The 17,802-nt window shown below is 34.7% G+C and overlaps 2 protein-coding genes across 2 annotated transcripts; one reads left to right on the forward strand and one right to left on the reverse strand.

The window, feature by feature from the left end:
• Positions 1-732: 732 nt before the first annotated feature.
• LOC136806936 (uncharacterized) lies at positions 733-6,752 on the forward strand. The gene is made up of 2 exons (XM_067063505.1): positions 733-1,274; positions 4,893-6,752. The coding sequence occupies exons 1-2, from the start codon at positions 869-871 to the stop codon at positions 6,638-6,640; spliced, it is 2,154 nt and encodes a 717-aa protein (XP_066919606.1). The 5' UTR covers positions 733-868; the 3' UTR covers positions 6,641-6,752.
• A 2,755-nt stretch (positions 6,753-9,507) lies between these two features.
• Positions 9,508-17,644, reverse strand: LOC136806937 (protein cbp-1-like). The gene is made up of 6 exons (XM_067063506.1): positions 17,519-17,644; positions 14,859-14,927; positions 13,366-13,611; positions 10,889-11,029; positions 10,448-10,528; positions 9,508-10,216 (listed from the first exon to the last, which is right to left on the reverse strand). The coding sequence occupies exons 1-6, from the start codon at positions 17,563-17,565 to the stop codon at positions 10,123-10,125; spliced, it is 678 nt and encodes a 225-aa protein (XP_066919607.1). The 5' UTR covers positions 17,566-17,644; the 3' UTR covers positions 9,508-10,122.
• Between the last annotated feature and the right edge of the window lie 158 nt (positions 17,645-17,802).

Genomic DNA, 17,802 nt, shown 5'->3' on the forward strand with positions numbered 1-17,802 from the left:
ATCGACGATCGAACGCAATCGTAATATTCGATTGAGATTCGATTGCGTTCGACAATCGAATTTAAATCGTTCGATTGCGTTCGATTTGGTTCGACTGGTTAGATTTGGTTCGACTGGTTCGATCGACGTTTCGATCGTCGATTCCATCCGTTCGATTGAGATCGTCTGGGAATTGGCTGTCCCATGTTTTGTTGTCAGATAATAATCGGGTTTGTGTACAGACTTACGTCTAGGTCTGCAGATTGAAAAATTTGACTTGCATATTTCCTGGAGGATGATATCATTTACCAACAAACCTTACCAAAGAAAATTAAAAAAGCGAAAGTTAGTTTGTTGTGGCGCAAGAGCTTTGAATTCAATTGTCGAAGTTTCGGGGAAAATCAAAAAATTATATGTAGTGTGAGTGACCCCTGAGCCTTAAGGGAAAAGAAAAATCTTACAGACCTACTTCATCAGTCCATTGTTTTTGCTTGTTTTCTTTCTCTCAAGGACTTGCAAGATTCCATTACATACCATAATATTATACAGTTCAACGGGACTGTAGTTTATTAGGAGAAATCACTGTAATATTTTTATTGGACTCGCTCATACAAAGATCGGTTTATTATTTTGATGGTTAAGACTTAATAAAATCGAGACAAAAAAGTGCGGTTACGCCCGAGAATACACCTAACGCCACAAACGCCCAATTGTTCGGCAATATCAAGAGTTCGGTAAAATACCTGAACGTAATCAAAACATTCGATTTCAAAAACATGAGAAAAGAAAATAAGTTTTTGTCAAAGCTGAAGCCGTTGTTTTTGAACTGCAATTGACTTTCAAAGGTCATTTTACATAGAGAAGCATGCTTGTATAACACATCATTATAATGCATCAAAAAATGGGAAGACCTGAAAGCAGCAAAACTCATAGTAAAAATGGAAGAAGCACTTATAGACGATCACTTCTTGGAAGTAGCACACTCGCAATTTTTTTACAACCAACTTTTTTGGCAAGAAATTTATCTTCATCTTCTTCTCCCAAAACACCTGATGAAGAAAAGGAGAACAAAGAAGTTTCAGCAGAGAAGATATTCAGCCTTCTAAAAGATGCTAATAAAATTATGGTCAAAGGTGCCAAACTTTTTGAAAGTTTAAACGAACTGAAGCTCTGTGGTTGGATAAACCCTTACACATTGTTGTTAAGTGGAGTTTCTGAAGATATGAAACTTGTGAAACGCGCTTGGATCAAGAGACATTTGAAAAACCCTGAAAACTACTTCATCAAAGATATTGGTAAGAAATACAAAAGTGTCTGTGTTTAAATTAAACATATTCTAAACGTTTAGAATAATGATATGATAATTTTTACAACATGTTCTTAGATTTAGTGGTTGTTGTGCAGTGATGGATTTTTCTCTTCCTCTAAATTTCTCTATTTGAGTGTCAAAAGTACTTTAAAGAACAGATCAGGCTTCAGGAAACAGGGCAGAGTAGAAAAGGAGCAATTAGAGATAGAGATTTTAAGCTATCATACAGTTTTTTACTGTTACTTATAGGAGAGTGGGAAAATATCAATTTTCTTTTGAAATTACACATGCTACTATCAGATAAAAACTATTCTTAGACAGTATATCTTATTAAAAGATTTTAGTAAGTCCTAATTTTCAAATAATTTGCAGAGATATGAAATTTGTAATTTAGTTAAAGTGGGTAGGAGATTAGAATTATTGCAATAAGGTGAGGATTATAATTAATGTAATGGTATCTTGCTGATTAACGTCCCATTACTTTCTTTTGATTCTTTAGGTATATCGAGATATTTGATAACATATAAGCTTTAAACTTCACTGTGTGACATGGTTCTTGATAAATATTTTAAGTAACTTTTTCATCAACTTTTACTGTAGAATAGAGTACCAATGATACAAGCTTTAAGTCAAATAATTAGTTTTCTGGGTGAACTTTGTTACAATAGACATATAAGTGTCATTCTTATAAGTTAAGCACTTTTCTGTGGTTTTTTCTTGAGGGAAGTGATTGATGCCTATGTTTCCTTTGGCAAATCTGTATTAAATAACAAACTCCCTATAATGAGAAAGGAAGGAATGCTATTTTTGTTTTATTTACACAACGGTTTCCTTTCATAAACAAACTTTAAAAATCTCAGATGCTTTAAAGGATGTAGATATGGAAACATCAAAACAATGTATTTAAAACACAAGGTATACCACAGCATTTCTTATGTTTAAATACATTTTTCCATGCACAGCATTGATATATGTATTCTAGTTGGATTGAAATATGAGGAATGAAATTATCAACAGACAGAAAAGGGCTATCAATTTCACAGAGTTTGTCAAAAATCAATTCATATTTCAAATTCACACATCTCTGAAAATGATCAGGCTTTTCATTGACTCATGAAATTTTAATGTTAAAAGGATTGCATAGAAATGACAAATATTATAATAAGCTTGGCTCCTCCAGATGTCTCAGGGAATTATGAAAAAATATTTCATCCATAAAACAAATAAATTCTTTGATTTTTTATTTGAATTTTAGATAACTTCCTTCCCTATTTTACATTTTACCAAAAAAAAAAGGTAAATAAAAGAGTTTAGAGAAAGGGAAATTTACTCTCCCCTGCTGATCCTTTCTGAGATTCCCAGTTAGTTTCAGGAGATCTATCTTTATTTCTTTTGAAATGAACACTCTACAAAATGCACAAATTTTTATCTGTACATACAATGTCAAGTTTGTCTCCACCGTAACTCAATCTTTTAATCTCACGTCTAGTATCATAAACTAAAAACCTACAAATAGTTTATTTGTGGATGAAAAAAAAACCTCGAGTGCAATTAAAAAAGTATCTAGAATTCTTTAATATGAGAATTTGGTTTGGAATAATATCACATTGGCTTTTCAGAATTTGGAATTTAAATCTTGGTGAATAAATCAAGCGATCTCAGTTTATATAACGGGTTGGCTAATGCTTTAAAAGTCAACATGATGAAAATATCTCACATCTTATAATCACTCAGGAAACATCAAATTCGACACTACGTTACATTTTCTCACTTTGTCTTTATTGTCGAGATCGATTTTTTCTTTCTCTTGTATCTCCTCCCTTTCTTTCAGTTTTGAAGTTGAAAAATATAAGATGATTCTTTTCATACTAAATTGTGCTATTTTTAAGAAGCCGAGAGTAAAAAATCGCTAGCGAGAGAAAGTCGTCTATCCGTTTAGACATTTTTTAAAATACTATGACAAATTTTGATCTTATCAGAAAATTAATTCGAAGCTATCTGTCCTGATGATCGTGACTTTCATCTTAATCCTACTTGACCTTTTCTTACGTAAGGGATTTACATTTGGAATTTCAAAAAATTCTTCTCGGTAGACAGACAAATGAAATCAGGGAAAAACATGTTTACTTTTCCCTGGGCAAGCAAAAAATGAACCGAACTCTGGTTCACAGAATTTTTCTCAAATCCCGTTCCAAAAAACATTTGATATTTCGGGGAATTTCGCAATCAAATGCTGCACTACTTGCAAACTTTGCAGTATTACTTTTTGCAGAGGAAACTATGTATAATCTTTTTAACTGTATTGAAAATATGTGTGCTGATTTAGGATGCCAACTAGGTTAGATTTTCTGATTGCTAAATGCATCGAGTTCAGTTGTTTAACTGGTCTTTCCATTCCGGTAGTGGAATAATCTTGGGTACTTGACAAAAACTGGAGTCTACTGTAAGAATTTCTCTAGAATGGAATAGTTTAAGCTTAGCCTAGCCAAAATATTGTGGTCAATGGAGAATGTCAGCGTCTAGAATGAACGGAGTCCAGTTGATTAGTTTTAATTACACCCAGTATCTATTATTTCCTTTGATAATTACGGCTCTGCGGTAGATGACAACATAATGCATTGCTTCTTGCCGGCATTTTATATTTTGTTCAATGGAATTTTTCTTGCTTTTGACTGATTAGTTGTACTCTGTTTATATGAATGAACTAGTAATTACATTTCAATTATGATATTTCTCCCTTACAATAATTTTGAGTTGTTCTTAAGTATACCGATAAATTTTCTTTTTGCTACTTTACTCAGATTAATTATGGAGATTTCATATCAGAAGCCAAAAGTTTTTTCGGATATTTTCACAAATTAGTGTTGTTTTTTTATTTCGCGTAGATTTAATTTTTTGAACCAGCAAAAAAAATTTATCATATAGTATTGGCCCTGGCCCAGTTTATTTTATTTACGTTGAAAATCCGATTTTGGATATTTCATGTGGATTTGATTTCGCGAGTCAGCGCTTTCACGAGATTTGTTCTGTTCGTGAAAGCGTGCGAAATTAAATATGATTGAAGTGGACTTTTTCCTTGGACTTTTTCCTTGGACTTTATATAAACCGAAACTGTAAATCCTTCAATAGCTTTAACATCCCTGTCTGATTGATCGGTTTGATAAATTTTCCAGTAGTGGTGATTCTATATTTTACAGTGATGGTATAGAATTCAACAGCGTTTATTTTATGGTGATTTCGCGATCGTTGGTCACCAGCCCTCTTCCGAATGTAATTGATTTGCTTTAACGCGGTGGGAAGCGCGCTAATGTTAAATTTATTTTAATGAAAGCGGTCTTTTGTATAAGAAGTTTGTTTTCGTTCCGCTAAGAGGGTAATTTTTGAACCAAGGAGACGACTGGATTAACATCTATAAGACACTATCAAATATTTGTTTATTTCATAATGAGGTGAAAAAAACTCAAAAAGTGATACTTATTATGTAGAGACAATTTGATTTTGATGTCAAAACAATGTTTTAAAAACGCAGGGGAAAATGTTTTCTATCATAAAAAATTAGCTGAAGAAAAAACGGTACAGTTCATTTTTCGTTGTTCAATTTTAGGAATTATTCGTGATTGCGTCGTCGAGATGATCCCTCAATCGCCCTTCATGTCGTTAACCACCGCCTTGTTCGAAGCCGTCGCCGATCTCAACCATCAAAACATATTTCCAACCAAAGACATCCTTCACGAATATCTACGTAAACATTACCCTGAGATTAAGACTCCCGATACGAAGATCATACATGAATGCTTAGGGAGACTGATCAAGAATCGAAGGTTATATCATAACGGGCGTGGTTACTTTATCTTGTTTAATGAGAATGTTCTCAATGAAGTTATCTCATTGAAATCAAGTTTAAAACCTTTAACAAACGACACCACAAGCCTTGAACCTTCCATTATCGGGTTTAAAATGATGGACTCGCGTACTTCAAGCTCTGGACAAACTGACGGCCATACTGACCTTCCAACTGATTTAGATCATCGCTCACAAGGAGGAGACGTTTATCAAAACATTCAACGACATCAAAGTGTTGATACTTTGACAGAAGTCACAGCACTAGCTGATGGCGTGGCTAATATATCTGAATTATACACGCCCAAATTACACAGGACCTCATTTGGAGGGAAATTGTTTCGCAAAAACAACAATAAAGCAGAAAAAGGAGCGATCGAAAAAACACATAAAAACCACGCGAAGATGTTTTCGTGTAGCACTGCAACTGATAGTATTATTCTCTCTAATGATCTAATCAATACGCCCTCGCGTGTTCCCATTGTTCAGGGAACAGAAACAATGACCATTCAAAACAAAGACGTTCTTGACAGTGCAACCATGAGCGACGTCACAGACGTTCAGAGTCCGTCAATGTCTGGTCGTCGTCGCAAAGTCAAACGAAGCAAAAGTTTCGGTGGCAAAAATCGTCGTGAACCACGAACTTCCTCAAATAAGGAGGTTTCGTTTGCGTTGATCGGCTCACCGAGAGATAGCAACGGTTCAAACGACGACGAATATCCAAAACGTTTTCAAAGAAGCCACTCTTTCGGTGTGGGTTACCATAGAGATAAATACCAACGACCCTCGTTTTCTGAACGGCCCACTATCGCACGTGCAGAAAATATTAAACTTTCAACGACTTCGAATAATACATGTAGTTCCAATGAAAATACTTTCGACCACACTTTCGTGACGGAACTAGATGAGACGTACGACGACATAGAACCGTCTTTTGTTGACGATAATATACCGGTGTTCGATGATGGACCCGAACTCTCTCATAGACCGGATATGTTGCCCGTTGTTGATACATCGACTTTCGAAACGTTAGAGAATTATAAAGACCTTGGAAGTGCGTTGAGTTTACCACGCATAAATGATAAAGGGATCAATTTTAACATGGTAGATTTGCTATCACCGACAAAGGAGGAATGTTTAGCGGAAGAATTGAAACAAGCTGGAGAGGTGGATATAGATTCTTTGGAAAAAGAGACGAGACTTTTGAGTCCTCGATCACGCAAGAAACACGGAACGCCTTACGAAAGTCAGTACATTACAGAAGCTGTCGATCAAAGTGAAGAGATATGTCAAGCTCTTGAGGACAGCAAAAGGGATAAGAATTCGAACTACCTTTCTGATAGAAGTTCAACAACACCGACAGGTAGCAAAAGCAGTAAATCTACCAAAGGTGTCAAAATGAGGAATCGATCCAAATCAAGCGAAGATGAACGTAAACGAAATCAAAAGGAGCGAAATTCGTTATTATTTGAAGAGAAACGACCCTCACTCAAAGTGATGGGGATGGTATAATTTATTCTAATTTATGACAAAACAATTTATTTATTTTCTGGGATAACTATAATTTTAGCAGGCAATTTAGTTTTGTATATATTTAAAGCGAAAAATTAGAAGTTAAATCTAATCTTCACATTAAGGAATTCATCACTTTATTCTCCATGGTTTTGGTGGAATACCTGAAGATCACATTATCAAGAACATTTCGGCAGAATAGTAAACTCGTTAAAACAATGAATAACCTTTAACCCGTTCTCTCCTGTGCTTAATTTTGAGCAAGGGGGTTGGTACTCTTGTAGAAAATGCATGAAATGGGGTGTCAATATTAAGTAATTTTGGGTGATTTTCCCAAAAAACCCTAGGAAAATGAAGGTTTTGGCACTTTTTCAGAAAGATTTCATAAAATTCGGGGAGGATGGTTATTATAAAATGTCATATTAGTGAGATCTGTTAGCACATAAAAACGTAAGAATACTTACGTTTATTACGTTTTATAACCAGATTTAGTGTTTTATACATGAATCCATGTCAAAATTTGAAGTTCCATCTGATGCTTGGGTCTAAACAACATAGGAAGGCTTAAAACATCCAAAAAAATTAGTTGGTTTGTACACTGTGCTCCTGAAGGGAGAACGCTGCGTTGATTTGCCTTGTAAAGCTCGAAATCTAAGTTTTAGTATTCTGTAGGATTTAAAGCTTTTAATTCAATTTGAACATCGGAATCGGAAAAAGCAATGAATTTTTATATGAATTCATGTATAAAACATGAAATTTGGTCAATTTGTACTAAAATTACGAGGTTTTTAAGTTTTGCCTGGAAAGGCTTATGATGACGTCATCAAAAAACTTTCAACCTCCATAACTTTTGACAGGAAGATTTTCAAGGCATGTTTTATACCTCAATTTTTATCAGCATTTCATGCTCTTTCCGCTGGAACCATCAGATTTTGAATATTTTCAAAAAAATAATTTTTTGACCAGCCACCTGATGACGTCATCTGGCAGGTGTCCAGGTGGCAAAATTTGGTGTTATTGTTAAAAATTAAGTTTTAGACCCTCTAAGGATCATCTATGCCAAATTTCATGCTTTAATCACCATCTGAAGTATTTTTGTGCTAACATATAGAGACTCTGGATTAAGACAATTGATATGCAGGCTTTGTCCTATATCAAAAACTATTTTAGGGGATGCGTGCAGCCTAGCCGTCTCGAAGGACAAATGATTTTGTAGCATGGTGGATTTTTGGTGGAAGTCATGGTGGAAGTTTGAAAATTTCCGTTGTCACAGGAAATAAGTACTCCCCGGAAAAAGTACTCCCCAGTACTTATTTCCCTTATTACTCGCCGGTACATATTTCCTAGGAAATAATTACTCCCGGGAGTATATTTTTCCTAGGAAATTTATACCACCTACAGGAAAAAAGTACTCCCCTTAGGTACTTTGCTTGAAAGGGGCTTTTCCAAAAAGAATTTGAATAAGATAAGAACACATATTTCTAAATTCTTCGCCGGCTGCTTCTGGTATTTGGACTATCAACTAGTGCTTGTCTTTGATGTATAACTTTGATTTTACAAAAATATTTCAAGATTTCGATAATGTTAAGTCCAAACTGAAAATCATCATCTTAAGTCACAGATGTATCTGCATTTTCTGAAAGACATTAGGTGAAGAAAGTTTCCTATATCCCATTTTCATAACTTATTTTCAAAACCCAAGGAGCTAGAGTGAGTTATATGTGCAATTTTAATCTAGTGCTGTAATATTTCCTACAGACGCAAATATGTTATTTTTAATCTGTCTTAAACCATCAAAAGCAGACTAACTTTTAAGAATAAACATCATTCTTTCAAAGTTAACAAAATTCGTCTAATTCTGAATAATCTAAAGGTCAGGATCCTCATTTTGATAACGGCCTACGTTTTCGGGGCCTCCTCCGTTTCGGGAGCTATATACTGTAGGGTCTTACAATTAATTACAATTTTGGAAAATTGTTAACTGTTTGGGAAAATGAAGAAAAACTCCTAAAAAGATTCAAAAAATGGCAAAAATTTGAACTTAGGACTTCAAGGATCCAAAAGTACAAAAATGGTCCAATTAGGCTCAGAATATAGCCTGGAAGTTGATAATGGCTACCCAAATTGAAATATTCAATTACATTTAACAGATAAACCAAAAGCGACTTTCTCGCCCCAACTTCCAAAATTCTTGATATTTTTTGACGCAGATTGTATATAGCTGTAAGCAGGAGGCTTCAAACAAAGTACCTCTGTACCAAGAAGGAACTTTCTAGCAAAAAAGGGTAAAAAGTTGAAGCATTCGTTGAAAAACTGAAAGCAAAACAAAGTTTAGTCCTGTTCACCGTGATTTACTTTTAGCCTACTTCTAGTAAAAACCAAAAAAATATTTTCAGTTGAATTGAACGACATTGTTATGGTTTGATATAAATCGCAAAAAAATATGAAATAGATTATTTAAACAAAAAATTACAGATTTATTCAGTGTCTATGCTACATATTAAAAAAAAAATTCCTTCAATTTTACAGTTAACGACAATTTTCGGTAAGTAATTGGACACTTAAGTATGGTTCCTTAGTGATATCTTTAGACCCAAGTATTATTGCTTCTACAGAACACCCTCGTATCCTAACCTTTAGGATCCCCTCCCCACTTGGGAAAAAAACTCGAAAAGCTAACGAATGAAGAGCTGTCAGGCATTAAGAATAGATTTTAGATATTTTTTCTCACCATGATGATTGCTTAAGTAGTTTTGTTATACGGGGATGCAGCGATTTGAGTGATCGAATAATAAATTACTGTATGAATTATATCGAGACCAACATCGTATGAGCAATTAATTTTAGAGAAAATAAATGTGTTTGTGTAATATGGTGACAATACCTCTGCAACAAACAATGACTACTTTAATGGGATAAACTTTCGCGGGGATTAAATTTCGCGGTTGAGCCTATCTGCGAAATTCAAAAATTTCGCGGGCTTAATTTCGCGTGTGGCACTATTGGGTGGCAATATTTTCACGATTTTGTGACTTCTACTGTCAAATCATGCATATTGGTTGTTGAAATACACATTATTTGCGCCTTTCTGATGCAAGTAACCATTCAGATAGTATTTATTTGACATATTTTGAGTTTTGTTCAGAAATATTTCGCGGATGAGGCCCTTCCAAATTTCCAATGGGACTTAATTTCGCGGATTTTCGCGGATGACACCCAAATCCGCGAAATCCGCGAAGTTTAATCCCCGCGAAAGTTTATCCCATTAAAATATAATTACCGACAACAAAAATTAAGACCGTGTGAGACAGGGGTGTGAATATAATAGTCATCCTGCACTAGCCTCGTTTTGATTTCGTGTTTTGGATTTCTTCTCGCGGTCCAATCGTTTTTCTTCGAGTTCTGTTTTTATTTTGCTCACTTTCTCGTTTAACAAAGATTCATATTCTTCTTTACTGGTAGCAGAAGTATACATATCTTCTTCAACTTTTTGGGCGTATAAAACTAGATTTTCCATTTGTTTGTTTTTTGTTGTACTTGGCTCGTCGACTCCTTGTGGTACAATGGCAGCAAATACTGAAATAAATAAGTAGATGGAATGTAATGAAAATGAATACCATGCAAAAAATTAAATTAACAAAGATTTTCAAATTGAAACAAACTGGCAGTTGAACAATGAAATTATAAGAATATTGACAACATTCTTCTTCAACCTTCTTTTCAAGTGTGAGGATCGGTCGAGATCGTAAACAACTAATCAAGCTGGTCTCACCTGGGAAATCGCAAAGCCTTAACAAAAATACTTACAGTTCATCAATGTGTTCTCTTCTTTGTGTTTCAGTAATCGATTCATGCCAATCTTGACTTGGTTTGCAAAGTGGAAGTGATCTTCAAAAGTAAAACTAAGTAAGAACTTCTCAGTGGGGATGGTTTTGGAGTGCATTTCTTTTCCTATTCTAAACAAAAACTAAGTCAAATTCCCAATGGAGCTGAAATTATGGGGTAATTTTCCCACCGGGAACAGAATTTTGGCCAAATTTTTCAGTGGGGCGGGGGTCCCACAGGGTCTGTGACACAGGGCTGTCTTTAAGCTGCAGGGCTGTCTTTAAAATTCTAGAAGTTTGCAGGAGAATCGATTTTTTCAGTCAATTTGGATGTACTTATGATGAAACTTAAGTTTTATAAAAATTCAAAAGAAAAAAATGGTGACACTTCTTCAACGTTGCTTTAAATGAGAGTGAGAATTACCCTTGATCTATATTTTCAGCTTCTTGATTTGTTGCTTCTACTTCCTTCGTCTCTTGCTCTTCACTTGGATTCCCTCCAGCACATTCTTCTTCTTTACGTTTCTTCACCGTCGTTTCATTTTCTTCTTCCAATTTAGATGCCCTGAAAGAGTCAACGGGTTGAAGCCTTTTCAAGCAGTCGCTTCTCTTGAGCTGTTACGTTATCAGAAGCTATCACCGTCGTATTTCTTAAAGATTTTATGTTGAAGGAAATCTTGATGAAAGCTTGAAAAATGTCACTCTGACCTTTTTAGAATCATTTTAAGAAGAATTCGTCTGTAAGTCTAAAAATGGTCACTTAGTAATTTGAATCTGATTACTTGACCATGTTTTTACTTTGAGATATCCTTCAGAAGAAATGCGTATCGTGTATGAAATTCTCGTCCGAGAGTTACCTTAAATTTGGGGTAACCAAAATTTGCATAAATTTACATAATTTCGTCACATCCAATCAAAGAATGAAAAAAATGAAGTCATTGTGCTGTTGTTTTCATAATTATCAATTTTTGCGGAACGTGCGTTTGTGATTCTTATAGATAAACATGCATTTTTGAGCCCAAATTTGCCCAAAAATATGTATTTTTGAAAATCGGGCTCCGTCACATTCGAGGGTTTATAGTTATGCATCTTTGTGAAAAAAATCATAAAGAATGAAAGCGCCAACCTCGAGAAAAGGTAATACCTAGAAGTAATTGATAATGTGCTGATAAAAAAATATCTTATTTGGCCAAAAACACGCCAAGTAGCCAAAATTTCATTTCTAAACACACACATTCTTCAAAAGTAAGCCCTCGTGAGCAAAAAAAAACATCTATCTCATAAAAGAATTGAGTAATTTGACTAAGAACATTGATGTATACTTATTGATAGTGATTCTTATAGATAAACATGCGTTTTGTGAGCCAAAAAAAATGTCTTGCAAAAATATGCTTGAGCCATCTTTTACCTTTGATGGTACCCTACTTTCATGCAAAAAATTAGAAAAAATTAATGATCCAATTTTTCACAAAGTCTAAAAAACCCGTTTTTTAGCCGTTTTTTGGCCCAAATTTGGCCCAAAATTTTTTTCTTTCGAAAATCGGGCTCCGTCACATTCGAGGGTTTATAGTTATGCATCTTTGTGCAAAAAATCAAAAAAAACTAATGAGCCAATCTCGAGAAAAGCTGGTAACGAACGAACGAACGAACGAACGAACGAACGAACAACGGTTAATTCATAGGACCTCCACCGGGGTAGGTCCAAAAAAGAAAAGACGGAGGTAAGTTGGGGCAGAAATATTTTAGACGATACGCATCCCCTATATATTAGACTTACTCTTCAGTAGGTTCCAAATTCATCAATTCATTACATAAAGTAAGTTTAAAAAAGTCACTGAAATTGAAATTTCAACGTCACCAGTCTGTTCTACCTTAAGGGAACTAATTTTTGCGGGAACTAAATTTTGCGGTTTTTGCGGATTTAGACCCAAACCGTAAAATTAAGTTCCCGCAAAATTTTTCAAAAACACAAAGGTCGAATAATTCACAGTACGGCTCTAAATTTCTTTCAAGTGAGAAATCCGCAAAATTAAGTTCCCGCAAATATTAAATATTAAATCTTGAACTGCGAACCGCAAAAATTAGTTCCCGCAAAAAATAGTTCCCTTAAGGTATATTGTTCGTTTTATACCAAGGAAAGTCTTTAGACCAATCCAACAAGGTAACTTAAGGGAAGAAATTTTCGCGGAATTTAATTTCGCGAATGAGCCAATTTCAAAAGTTTCACGGAATTTAATTTCGCGATTGAGAAATTTCAAAAGAATTTTTTTTACAGAGAAAATGTTTTTCATATTTTTCATTGATTTCAAGACATATTTCAGTCACATTAACAAACTTTAACAACAAAATAATAACATCAAAGATGAATGTTTCTATGATAAGTCATGATTAAACTTCATCGCCGTCTTCCTCCAAAGAAATCGAATTTCGCGATTTAGCCATTTTGGTGTGTTTCGCGGAAATTAATTTCGCGAAAATTAATTTCGCGAGTTACGCCCAAATTGGCGAAATTACTCGCGAAAATTTTTTCCCTTAAGGTAAGTTTAAATTATACATACTGTATTATTTCGAATAAACGTCCATCTTTTAAACACCCCCTCGAATAAACGCCCGTCCTTTAAGGAAAATGTTTGATATTTTCGTATTATATGAAGAAAAACATAGATTTACAACTATGATTGTATTCTTTTTTTTATTCGAACTGATTTTGACGAAGTTCCACATCCCTAAATTGACATATTTGTACTGAAATAATAATGAAAAGGCAAAATGGTTTCAATTAACGTTACTAAAGTGACCTTGGTTCATTCGAATACGGTATTCAAAGTTAAAAAGGCTATTTTTGAGAATTTTTTTATGTCAACACTTTTCATTCCGATAGGAGGTTAAGAATTCACTCACCTTTGTCCTTCTGCGTCTCTTTTCATCGCTTCTTTCACGTATCGCTTTCTTTCATTGCGCTTATCCTCCAATTCTGTTTGAATATTGTGGACTTTATCTGCTAACAAGTGAAAATAGTCTTCTTTACTGGCGGCAGAACTATAAAGTTCTTCTTCAGCTTTTTGAACGTTTGAAATAAGGTTTTTCCACTTGTTTGTTTTTGTTGTACCTGGCTCGTTGATTCCTTGTGGCACAATGGCAGAAATACTGAAAAAAGAATGGACAGTTCTTGTGGGGTTCTTGTGCTTATCCTTACTTTTTGATATCCTCAACATCAACGAACGGTTTCAAGATACCTTCCAACAAACACCAGTCATTGCGTATAGACGCAACAAAAACTTGAAAGATCTACTTGGACAAACATCAATATCCGATAACAAAGTCACAAGAAAACAACAAAAACTGAAAGGAAAGTGCCAGCCTTGCTTAACAAGGATAGGAAACCTTTGCTGTAAACAAATAATGTCAACCTCAACCTTCACCAGCCAACAAACCAAAAGGACATACCAGATCTTCCAAAACGTTAACTGCAAAAGCACTCGTATCATCTACCTCCTGGAATGCAACTAATGTCACATCAAATATATTGGAAAAAGCGAGACCCAATTCAATCAAAGACTCAATAACCAAAGAAGTAATGCATACAGACCACGACAAGAGACAATCCCAGCGTGTAAACATTTCCACCAAACCAACCACGATTTCAACAGAGACGCAAAGTTCACCATCATCGAGCAGATCAATGAGACAGATATAGAAAGAATGAAAATGATAATACTACAGAGAGAAAACTTCTGGATCAAAGAACTGAGAACCCTCACACCTCATGATTGAACCAAGAACTCAATCTTCTCCAACCGAGCGCCTAAGTCTGATTTACACGTTCATTTTAGACCAAATTCAACTTATCAGATGGCCCCATTTACACCAACCCATTTTCAAGCCGAAATCGCCTAAAATGACATATTTGTCCAATTTGACGTCAAATAATTTTGTATAGAAACACTTTTTTTTATATAGAAATATCATTCCCTTGAGAACGGACTGAGTCCGAAACATGTCGGGAAAAATCAAAATATAATAGCCGCATTCTTTTTCACCGTCCAACATATCCTTACTTTTTGATTAAGAGCAGTGACCCTGGGGTAAAGGGTCGGGGTTGCAACCAGTCAAGGTGACCGACGGGGACCAATTGTGTTTTTCAAGGAAACAGAAATGCACTGTAAGGGTGTGTTTTACGAAAATTGCAAATGAATTTTGAAATAGTTTGTAATTTTGTGCTCATTAGAAAGGTAGTCATGAGTCATTAAAGTCATGAATATAAAATATTTTCGAGTACAGAAAATTTAAAACTGTAAAAAGATTTTCAAAAAGATTTGTTATCTGAAATTTATCACAAAAACCAACAAACGAGCCCATTTTCTTCCTTTTTCTTGTTAAACTAGTATACTTACAGTCGATCAACTAGATGTTTACGCTGGCTTTGATTGATTCTGCCTCTCCAATCATCATTTGAAATGTTGCTCTAAAATACAAAACGAAAGCAATCAAGTGTACACAAATTATAAAAATTCATAGTGATTTGAACTCCTCGAAGGTAAAATCAGCAGAATTGTTTATGACATACACGAGCAATTTAGAAAATAAGAATTATGGAGGAGTGTACTTTCCATTCAAGTTTCAATAAATAGGATCTCCTCCAAAGATCACATTTTACAAACTACTCGTCTCAGACGATTTTTCCGTCTCTTCAGTATAAATGAAACTAAAGTCTATCCAGATATAATTGGCAGTGGAAACAAGAATGCCTGTAACTTTTGATAGTCAAATATAATTTAGAAATTTTTTTTTGCTTGTTTTAGAGAATCAAAAGCGCTATATTTGAATGTATTTTTGGTTGAAAAATTCGCGATTTTTAGCGGTTGAATTTGCGATGGCAAAAATTGGGCTTTTTTTCTACTTATGCTACCAGTAAAAATGAGTCATCTTAACGTACAGCGTTAAGATGGCTCAAACTGAACTCGTCCTTTGTATTATTAATTAGAATCTAAATCAACAAAACAATACGTCACCATCAGGTACCATTTATAGACTTTTACTATTTAAAGACTTTTTCTTAGACTTTTCAAATTTCGATGTAAATCTTCAGCTCCTTCTACAAATTCCGTTAAAAAATAGGTCACGAAGAAACCTTTTCATGGTCAAATTCTGTGAAACAAGAGCACGTGTCATATACTTTTAGGGTACTTTTGGTGCCGAAATTCTATTGTAATGTCACGTGACCTCGGTAGGATCTCTACCGAAATACGGCTCACTTTACAGCCAAAGCACGCTATCTAGCCATTCGGGCATTATAAATCTGTTGGGGTCACCTGTCATAACCGTGCATTTTACAGACCGGCCAAAATTGCCCTCTTTGCCTAAATTAGCCCTAGGTTACTGTATCTTAGGATTGGAAAATACTATTGGCTTGGAATTATGACAAGGATATTGCACTTGGCAATCCTGAGAAAAAAGGCAGTCTCGTGGGTGGTTAATATTAGCGATTTTAACACTAAAAATATAAAAGAATGGCGTTAGATGTTAGGGCGGTAGATTCTCTATACCAGTTTTGTGTAAATTTAAAACGCATTAAATGATAATTCCTAATTTATGAGGATTTTACTTAAATAAACTGTACTTGAATAAAAGAGATTTTATTCTTGGTCAAAGCAGATCAAAGTTTTCCGGTTTAGATGGTTTGTAAAATTCCAACCAAGTATTTGCAAACTACCTAAGATTTCAATATCTACCTTTGGTGAAAATTTTAAGTCAACAGCTCTAGTAGGTCCTGACCGGTGTGACCGGTCTGAAAAGTACCAAATATGACACCAATCTTTTTCAGTGACAGTTTTTTGCAAAATAGCCATTAAAAACAAATGTACCAATCAGGCAGGTGGCTGAACAAATCGTTGTTTGCAAATCATCTCTAATTATCCATACTTTTACCAATGGTCGAAATTTCAAGTTCATAGCTCTTGCCAATCTTGAGATTTTAAGCCCCCCCCTCCAGAATGCTTCCCCTAGTAAAAACAAGCTAGATGCTGAATGGACCTACCTGATGATGAAAGTTGGATAGCAATACGAGGAGAAAAAAACCAGTCAAAAAATGTACCGTTTAGCTGTTCCGGCGATTTTTAGAAAGTTCCGGCTTCAAAAATCAGTTTTATTGACAATTGAACCATGCTTGATCGTGGACAATGCTATTAACAATGTTTTTGTGTGAAAAAACAACCAATTATAAGGAAAAAGTCCGATGAAAATCTGCAAAAACGGCGATTTCCGGCATTTCGGCATTTTCGGCCGGAAAAGAATTTTTGTCAAAAATCGGACTCTGCCATGTTTTGGGCATTGCTAATACGCATAATAATACGTAACAGACGGACGGACGAACGGACGGACGGACATCGGTTAATTTATAGGACCTCCAAGGTAGGTCCAAAAATGGAAGGATTTTAAGCTTAAAATTTATTGAATTTGGCTAAATATTGACGGAAAAGTCTCTTTTACATTCTTCCACTTTGTACCACACGTTATTTTCTTCAGCCAGAATCATAAGCTTTGTTCGTTGCTTTTTAGCATTACTTAGTCAAAAAGGTTACATCCTAAAAAAGTCATCGTCCTCACTTTTTTGAAGTCGTCATCAAACTAGTATACCTCTATTTGCCTTAGTTTGGGCTTAGGGCTTAAAGTGTTAAAAAAATAAGAGCAGCAGAGCATCGGTAAATTTACTGGTTTTTATAAAAAAAGAGTACAGCTTAAATGGGGCCTGGAATTCCCGAGTTATTTTTTTCCGAGTTATTCTTTCGAATTATTTTGCATGTGACGTCATAATTTCAGTTTTTATGAGGTCACCACAAAAGTGATAACTCGAGAAGTTAAAGACACGAAAAGAAACCAAGTTACAAAACACCAAATAACTCGGAAAGTTAAAAACTCAAAAACAACTCGAGTTATTATTTTTGTGATGACGTCATAATGACGTAACAAAACTGAAATTATGACGTCATATGTAAAATAACTCGGATAAAATTAACTCGGGAATTCCAGGCTCCAACTTAAATTGTTGGGTTACCAGTCATTTTTCACCACACATCCATTCTTGCAAATCAAGCCATACATATTGATTCAATGCCATAAATGAGCAATGTTCAATCAACTGTTTTTGACATTGTTTCTTTTATTCAGTTTTCGTTATAAGTTATCTAAACGAGACAAAGAAAAGATATAATATATGTAGTATACCATTTTTCAAACATAAAGACAGAAATCACTTTATGGAAATCTAAATCTCTAGAGCATATTTTGGTGGATGACAGGCTACAGAGAAAGACTAGAGGTTTTATATATGATACACAG

This window comes from Clytia hemisphaerica, unplaced genomic scaffold (genome assembly GCF_902728285.1).
Source record: "Clytia hemisphaerica strain Z4C2 unplaced genomic scaffold, Clytia hemisphaerica genome assembly, whole genome shotgun sequence".
Classification (NCBI taxonomy): domain Eukaryota; kingdom Metazoa; phylum Cnidaria; class Hydrozoa; order Leptothecata; family Clytiidae; genus Clytia; species Clytia hemisphaerica.

Excerpts from the sequence above, each read along its gene's own strand:
- LOC136806936 (XM_067063505.1), top strand. The coding sequence starts at position 869 with ATGCATCAAAAAATGGGAAGACCTGAAAGCAGCAAAACTCATAGTAAA. Across the intron at positions 1,275-4,892 it reads CTACTTCATCAAAGATATTG|GAATTATTCGTGATTGCGTC; the intron begins GTAAGAAATACA and ends GTTCAATTTTAG.
- LOC136806937 (XM_067063506.1), bottom strand. The coding sequence starts at position 17,565 with ATGTATGGCTTGATTTGCAAGAATGGATGTGTGGTGAAAAATGACTG. Across the intron at positions 14,928-17,518 it reads TGTGTGGTGAAAAATGACTG|CAACATTTCAAATGATGATT; the intron begins GTAACCCAACAA and ends TGTATTTTAGAG. Across the intron at positions 10,529-10,888 it reads GCTGAAAATATAGATCAAGG|ATCACTTCCACTTTGCAAAC; the intron begins GTAATTCTCACT and ends TTACTTTTGAAG.